The 8,962-nt window shown below is 46.2% G+C and overlaps 1 protein-coding gene across 1 annotated transcript; it reads left to right on the forward strand.

The window, feature by feature from the left end:
- Window positions 1–6,004: 6,004 nt before the first annotated feature.
- Window positions 6,005–7,538, forward strand: LOC134612913 (succinate--CoA ligase [ADP-forming] subunit beta, mitochondrial-like). The gene has a single exon (XM_063457374.1). It carries the CDS (start codon window positions 6,005–6,007, stop codon window positions 7,385–7,387), a length of 1,383 nt encoding a protein of 460 aa, XP_063313444.1. The 3' UTR covers window positions 7,388–7,538.
- The last annotated feature ends 1,424 nt before the right edge of the window (window positions 7,539–8,962 follow it).

The following is an 8,962-nucleotide window of genomic DNA, read 5'->3' on the forward strand; positions in this document are numbered from 1 at the left end:
CATGTATTTCTTAGGGTTGCCAGGAATTTCTCAGAAGTATTTCTCAGGTATTTGAGGCTGCCTAGCCGGTGCCGGTATTGCAGTAATACCGGCAATACAAATGTCTGTCTCAGTTTAAACATAGATTATTCTGCAATACCAGCGCCGGCCAGTAGGGGTCGCTGTTTGTGTGGAGAGAGGCAGTGATAAGAAGTTACGGCATCTCCCTCCCTGCCTCTCTCTACTCACTGATCCGCGGGGGAGCAGCTCTGCAGAGAGAGTCCAGACAGCAGCTCCGAGACATGGGGACGCTGAGACATTGGGACACTGGGGAACATGGGGACCCTGAGCATGGACGTCCGCAGGAATTTTCCAGGGGGGGGGGGGGGGGGGGATAATTGTAATGACATCCATGCTTGGCCCCTTTTTGACAGTGTCATGAAAGGGAAGGAGCATAGTCATTTTCACATAAAGCAAGGATGAATAGCGTTTTCACAACTATGGTGTCAGGAATATATGTTTGTATTCCTGACACTATAGTGTTCATTTTATCAAATTACAGGAAGATTCTGGTCACCATAACAACTTTATCTAAATGAAAATGCTGTGATGCAAGGTGGCCCCTGGGTGCTCTTTCTTTGAAGGGGTGAAATCACTCTCAAATGGTTTACCCCAAAGGCTTCCTTTAGCTCCAGATCTCCAGGTCGCTCAGTGGTATTCGACTTCTGAAACAGAGTGTCAGGAAGTGCAGATTGACGTTGGGCATGGGTGCCGCTGATTGGCTACAGTGGTCAGCTGACACTCTAAGCCAATCGCTAGTTCCCGATTCATAAAAATGTTTTACGTTTTTATGAATGGGGAGCTACTGATTGGCTTAGAGTGCTAGCTGACCCATCTAGCCAATCAGCGGCACCCCTACCCAGCGGCCCTCTGTGTTTCCTGACACTCAGTAAATAAAAGTGAACACATTAACACTGATATTGTTTGTTTTTACCTGGGGAGATGAGAAGGTCCAAAGTTTCCCTGCCAGGCCCAGGTACCAACGCCTTATGATGTGCTGTCCAGAATGAAGTGCTCCAATCTCATTTTCTTCTCCTTCATTTGACACAGTCTTCTTTGTCTTCTGAGGCTCCTTCACCTTTCTGCTACTTTCTGCTTATTTTGTGCCCTTCTGCTCCTTTCTCTTTCTGATCCCTTTCTGCTCCTTGATGGCTCTTCCTGCTCCTTGATGGCCCTTCCTGCTTCTTGCAGACCCTTCCTGCTTCTTACTGCCCTTCCTGCTTCTTTCTGCCCCTTCCAGCTTCTTGCAGCCCCTTGCTGATCCTTTCTGTTCCTTCTGATTCTTCCTGCCCCTTCCTGCTCCTTGCTGCCCCTTCCTGCTCCTTGCAGACCCTTCCTGCTCCTTGCAGACCCTTCCTGCTTTTTGCAGACCCTTCCTACTCCTTTCTGCCCCTTCTTTCTCCTTGCTGCCCCTTCCTACTCCTAGCAGACCCTTACTACTCCTTGCTGATCCCTCCTGTCCCTTGCAGACCCTTTCTACTCCTTGCTGACCCCTCCTGCTCCTTGCTCCCTCTTCCTACTCCTTGCTGCCTCTTCCTACTCCTTGCTGCCTCTTCCTACTCCTTGCTGCCTCTTCCTACTCCTTGCTGCCCCTTCCTGCTCCTTGCTGCCTCTTCCTACTCCTTGCTGCCTCTTCCTACTCCTTGCTGACCCCTCTTGCTCCTTGCAGACCCTTCCTACTCCTTGGTGACCCCTCCTGCTCCTTGCAGACCGTCCCTACCCCTTCCTATTCCTTGCTGACCCCTCCTGCCTCTTGCAGACCCTTTCTACTCCTTGCTGACCCCTCCTGCTCCTTGCTGACCCCTCCTGCTCCTTCTACTTTACCCTCCTGCTCCTTGAAAACCTTTCGACCCCTTCCTGCTTCTTGCTGCCCCTTTCTATTCCTTGCTGACCCCTCCTGCCCCTTGCAGAACCTTTCTGCTCCTTCTACTTTACCTTCCTCTATGCAGTCTCCCCCACCTCCCATCCCTCACTTACCTGCTCTGTAGGCTGCCTCTGTGCATATCCCCTGCGGTTTCAGTCATGAGAGAGAGGCAGGGATAAGCTGTAGCTTCCTGCCTTTCTCCATTCACAGCGCTACCTACTGGCCAGCGCTGGTTTTGCACTGTATTCTCACACTAAAACTAGAAAAATAGCCGCACAAGCTGAAAAATCCAGGGGGGGGGGGCAAGTACCCCCCTACCCCCCACCCCCATTCGGACGCCCATGACCCTGAGACACTAGGGACACAGTGGCCCCATGTCTCCCAGTGGCCCCTAGTCTGTGTCCCCATGTCTCCCAGCCACTGTCCCTAGTGTCTCAGTGGCCCCATGTCTCCCAGTGTCCCCATGTCTCTAAGTGTCCCCTAGTGTCCTAGTGACATCAGGACACTGGGAGACATGAGGACACAAACTCTAAGGGACACTGGGAGACATGGGGATACAGTGTCCCTAGTATCTCAGTATCCCCATGTGTCCCTGGTGTCTCTCAGTGTCTGTAGTGTGCCAGTGTCCCTAGCGTCTCAGTGTTCCCTAGACTCCCAAAGTCCCCTAGTCTCCCAATGTCTCTGTGTCCCCATGTCTCCTAGTGTCTCAGTGTCCCCTAGTATAAAAGAAAAAATCTCAGACACTCACTGTGATAGATTTAGACAGGTTTATTGGACACCGCAATGTTTCGACCTGTACCCAGGTCTTTATCAAGTCTCCAATGTCCCCTATGTATCAGTGTCCCCTATGTATCAGTGTCTCGGTGCCCCATGTCTCTCAGTGCCCATAGTGTCTCTGTGCCCGTAGTGTCTCTGTGCCCGTAGTGTCTCTGTGTCCCCTAGTATAAAAGAAAACAATCTCAGGCACTCACTGTGATAGCTTTAAGCAGGTTTATTGGACACTGCAACATTTTGTCCTGTACCCAGGTTTTTATCAAGTCTCCCGTGTCCCCAATATATCACAGTGTCTCAGTGCTCCATGTCTCCCCGTGTCCCCTCGTGTCTGTCATCCAGTGTCCCCAAGAGTCTCAGATTTCCCAGGTCTCCCAGTGTTCCCTAGTATCTGTGTCCCCATGTCTCCCAGTGTCCCAATGTCTCTCAATGTCCCCTAGTGACATGGGGACACTGGGAGACATGAGGACACAAACACTAAGGGACTGGGAGACATAGAGACACAGACATTCCCCCTTTTTGTGTATGTTCGCCCTTTCAGCCGTTCTGGTTATGTGATTTGTGTCAGTAGCCCACCCTTTTACCGCATCCATAGACTTCCTGCTTTACTGGACACTGCTGTTAGGGGGTATGGGTTTACTTGAAAGATGTAAGCATGAGATTAGCAAAGGGTATGTGTTTTCTCATAGTTGCATCCTATGAGTTTCCCTACAGCATCATCTCCATCAGATACATGACGCTTAGGAGGTAGGACTGTTTTAGTGTTTTTGGTCAATAAGATTTTAAGGCCCATCATAATTATCAGCACCAGGCCCATTGGGCTCTTAATCCGGCCCTGTATGTAAGCATAAAATTAATTATGTGAAGAGAACTAGAGAATAAATAATAGTGTATATAAAAGATGTACACTCACACTTTCCTGGAGCTTCGATACAGCTCCAGTGTATGCGCGGAATAAACCCCGCCTATGGATCAAGTGCAGAGGCAATTCTTCAAGTTATAGGTGTGGTAGGGTGTATCCTCATAAAAACAAACAAATAGAAATTGTATATGGTCATGTATATAGAGCTATGAAGTAAGGGTAGGTAAAAACTATAAAATACACTCACGTGTAATGGAGCCATAAAACCTGGCTCCTCTGATAGCGCTTGAAATGGTATGATCCTCACTCAAGGATACCGGTGTAAATATATCTTCCGTCCGTGTATATGTGGAGATAAACAAACAGAACCACAATAGTGAACACCGTAAAAAGGAGTTTAAGCAGAAATAAATAAGTTAAACCTACTCACATGCTAAAGAGCAAGTTCCGGATTGCTCAATCCAAAGCGCTTGGGTGGTATGATCCCCACCAGGGATATAGCTCCAAACAATCCAACAGCAGCAAAGATAGGTTCAATTAAAAAAGGACTTTAATGTAAAAAAAATTATAAAAGTAATAAACAATACAAAGTTATAAACAATACACTTAACGCGTTTCTCCTTGGATAGGCTTTATCAAAAGTGTGTACAAATACAAAAAGAGAAGTCCTGCGCTCATTGGAGTAACTAAATGACCTCCATTTGTTTAACCCCTTAAGGACACATGACATGTGTGACGTGTCATGATTCCCTTTTATTCCAGAAGTTTAGTCCTTAAGGGGTTAAATATACATAGGGATTAAGGAGAGAGCACAGGTAACTTTTTTCTTTTTTACTATATGTATTGGAGCTGATGTGTACTGTGGTCATTGCTGCCACACCACTGAGCGGTGGGTGGGGGCCATAAATTACAATGGGGGGCACCTGCTGCCCCCCCCTCCCCGGGCTCCCACCTGGGGGTGGAATGATAATGAGGGGCGGGGGACCTTCTCTCCTTCCCTCCTGGCCCCCACCCTTGGGCGGTGGGTGGGGACCATAATGATAATGTGGGGGGGGGACCTACTGTCCTCCCCCCCGGCCCCCATCCCTGGGCGGCGGGTGGGGGCCCTAAGTCAAATCCTCCCCCAATCAAAGGTGACTAGTGGTCCCCAAGCCCCTAGTCATCCACCCCCACCACCCAAATAAAAAGGCCCCTGCCTACCCCCCTCACCCTCAAAAATAGGGGAATAAAATTACTACCCTGTAAAGTAAAATTAAACTTACCATTCAACGTCTTCTTTTTTCTAAAATCTTTATTTTTCAGCCCCCAAAAAAGGCAAATAAAAATCCATTATACCCGTCGAACTTAAAAATAAAATAAAAAACCCGAGCGCAAAAAAAAAACCTGATGAAAAAGAAAAAACCGAGCGCAAAAAAAATAACCCATCTTCACCCATGGAGGGTGAAGCTCCAGACTGAGCTCCGCAGGGCGGGGGAAGGCTTATAAAGCCTTCCCCTGCCCTGCAATTAGGCTAAGAACACTCTGATTGGTGGGTTTAAGTCAATCCGAGTGCTCTTTGTCATTTTACACAGCGTGGGAAAATTCCAAAGAACTTTCCCACGCTGTGTAAAATGACACAGAGCACTGTTATTGGATGGTCCGCGGAGGGGTGGGGGCCGGATAGTAGGTTTTTTTTTTTTACAGTGAGCAGCCACAGGCTGTTTAGTAGACATGCCCCTACTCGCAGTATAGCGAGTAGGGGCATTCAGGAGATTTTAATCTCCTTTATGCTAGTATGGGGGTCATATTGACCCCCATAGAGTGAGGGGGGGGCATGGGAATTTTATGAAGTGGCGGGGAGCACTGCTCCCTGCCGCTTCTATCTTTACATATTACAAGGAGGGAGCTGCAAACCGGTAGCTCCCTCCTTGTAATAAACTGAACGAACAAACGAACACTGATACTCAGTGTTAGTTTGTTCATCTGATTTTTCTATTCATTCATTCGTCTGTCTGATGAATGAATGAATAGATGTAATTCCCCATCGCATGTCCAGGTGTTTAACTGGGCATGTGCGGAGATCTCAGCGCTATCTAGTGTGGGCAGATGACGTGTCCCACAGGGACTTCATCTACCCACACAAAGATGGCGGCGCCCTGAATAAAGATCGGGGCAGAAAATAAAGATTAATAAATAGTCAATCTGGGGGGCTTAGGGGCATTTGGGGGTAACTAGGGGGTCAATTGGATGTAGTGGAGGCAGGAGGGGGGTTAAACAAAAACGAGATTCAGCATGACAGTGCCGCTTTAAGGGTTAACAAGTATATAGGGGTGTATATAAAAATACCCCATTTCTGTCTCATTAGAGATATCTTTGCCAGAAGCTCAAGGAAGCAAGGTGAAGGGTTAGAGTAGGACCCGTCCAGGGTCGGCATAGAGGTCTAAGCTTACAACTGACATGTGAAAAAACATATTTTTGACACAGACAACATGGCGGTCTCCATCATGTACAGCCTGCTGTCAGCGGGACTGAGGAGCCGGGCGCCCCGGGCCGCCCTCGGCTCTGCCGTTCAGGTGCTCAGTGGATTTCCTGGACTTTTTGGTGGTCATGGCTTGCAAGCACAACAGCAGAGGAACCTTTCACTGCATGAGTATCTTAGCATGGATCTGTTGAAAGATGCTGGAATTGCCATACCAAAGGGCTTTGTTGCAAAAACACCAGAGGAGGCTTATTTAGTTGCAAAAGAAATAGGTTTGAAAGATCTGATTGTAAAAGCGCAAGTGTTGGCTGGTGGCAGAGGTAAAGGTACCTTTGAAGGTGGTCTTAAAGGAGGAGTGAAGATTGTTTATTCTCCAGAAGAAGCCAAAGACATTTCCTCACAAATGATTGGGAAGAAACTATTTACAAAGCAGACAGGAGAAAAGGGCAGGATATGCAATCACGTATTTATTTGTGAGCGACGATATCCCAGGAGGGAGTACTACTTTGCAATCACCATGGAGAGATCTTTTCAAGGTCCTGTGCTGATTGGAAGCTCCCAAGGAGGTGTTAATATTGAAAATGTTGCTGCTGAGAATCCAGATGGCATTTTAAAGGAGCCCATTGATATTGCGGAAGGTATCAAGAAAGAGCAGGCTGCCAGGCTTGCTGAGAAAATGGGCTTCCCGGCAAATATAATAGATGAGGCTGCACAGTGTATGGTCAATCTGTATAATCTGTTCATGAAATATGATGCCACAATGGTGGAAATAAATCCAATGGTGGAAGATTCATCAGGAATAGTTATGTGCATGGATGCAAAGATCAATTTTGACACTAATGCAGCATATCGCCAGAAGGAAGTGTTTGATCTCAGGGACTGGTCACAAGAAGACGAACGAGACCAACAAGCAGCAAAGGCTGACCTCAACTACATTGGACTGGATGGCAACAATGGATGTCTTGTGAATGGAGCTGGTTTAGCAATGGCTACAATGGATATAATAAAAGTTCATGGAGGAACACCAGCAAATTTCCTAGATGTTGGAGGAGGTGCCACGGTTCACCAAGTAACAGAAGCATTTAGACTAATTACGTCTGATAAAAAGGTTCTAGCTATCCTGGTTAATATTTTTGGTGGCCTTATGAGATGTGATGTTATTGCGCAAGGCATCATAATGGCTGTGAAAGACCTGGAACTGAGGGTGCCTATTGTCGTCCGTTTGCAAGGTACAATGGTTGATGATGCCAAAGCATTGATAACTGCCAGCGGTCTGAAAATTCTTGCTTGTGATGACCTTGATGAAGCTGCAAAAATGGTTGTAAAGCTTTCAGAAATCGTATCATTGGCAAAACAAGCACAAGTGGATGTGAAATTCCAGTTACCAATCTAAAGCTTCCCAAAAAGAATTTTGTTGAATTTGAACATTTTTTGTGTTTTTTTTTTCTCTCTCCTTTTTCTTTCTAAACTTTAATTAAATGCTTTATGACTGTAAAATAGTTTGTGTTTAAACTGAGTTGCTGCTCTTTAAATCATTGTCACTTTACATATGTATTGGAACTGTTTTTACATTCTAGACTAGTTATTCATCACATTGCATCGCGTTGAAGCCAACTGCTGTATTGTAATTATCAGACATGCATTCATGTAACAGACATTCTGTGACTGGATGCTTGTTAGCTACATGCATCTTTAAATGTATTAATGTGTGTGGCAGAGTAGATAATCATATGACACTTATCGATTATAGAATATCAGATCAGGATGATACTTTTGAAAGCCACTATAGTAATGGTGTTTTCATATTCGAAACGGGAATATGTGGTTCATTTAAATAGTACAGTCCTAAATTGTGGCTTATGGTTAAAGGAGACATATGACTAGAACTTTCTGCTTCATTGGCCTATAAATAATACCCCAGTATTGGGAATCTTAGTGGGAGGCTACCTGCACTACATGTTGTGTGTAAATGTGGTCTATTATACATAGCAACACTATCAAAGATTACCACCTGTCTGTTATTCTTCCATGAAGTTAGGTATACAATTTGTACTTAATATGTTACTTAATATAGTCTTAATTAAGTAACCTATTGTTTAAGCAAAATGGGTATGAAAGGTACAGCCAGCAGGAAAATTGGGTCTTGTAAGTTGTTAACACAAAATAAAAAAAAATAAAAACATTTTTACTTAGATTCAAATTAAAATATATGCATTTGCTTGATATTCTACTAAACCAATGTATGGGTTTTTTATGTAATTTTATTTTCCTGATCAGGGCCGGCCTTAGGCCTTTGGGCGCCCTGTGCGAAAAATCTTCACAGCGCCCCCCCCCCTTCCCGTCTCCCCCACTCCTTCCCCCCCTCCATCCCCCTTTCCACACACCCTGTCACACACACACACAGGCAGACAGCCATACACACGCACACACACAAACACACGCAGGCAGTCACACACAGACAGCCACACACAAACACACACACACATACAGACATAGAATGTGACGGCAGATAAGAACCAGTCAGTCACACATAGGCAGTCACACACACACACACACACACACACAGGCAGACAGCCAAACACACAGAGGCAGACAGACAGCCACACACAAACACACAGGCAGACAGCCAAACACACAGAGGCAGACAGACACACACACACACAGTCACACACACACAGGCAGACAGTCACACACACAGACAGTCACAGTCACACACACACACAGACACAGGCAGACAGTCACACACACACAGGCAGTCACAGTCACACACAAGCAGACAGTCACAGTCACACACACACAGGAAGACAGCCACACACACATGCAGACAGTCTCTCACACACACACACACACACACACACACACAGGCAAACAGCTACACACACAGGCAGACAGTCACACACACACACACACACACACACACAGACAGTCACACACACAGGAAAACAGCCACACACACAGGCAGACAGTC

The sequence above is a fragment of the Pelobates fuscus genome, chromosome 5 (genome assembly GCF_036172605.1).
Source record: "Pelobates fuscus isolate aPelFus1 chromosome 5, aPelFus1.pri, whole genome shotgun sequence".
Taxonomy (NCBI): domain Eukaryota; kingdom Metazoa; phylum Chordata; class Amphibia; order Anura; family Pelobatidae; genus Pelobates; species Pelobates fuscus.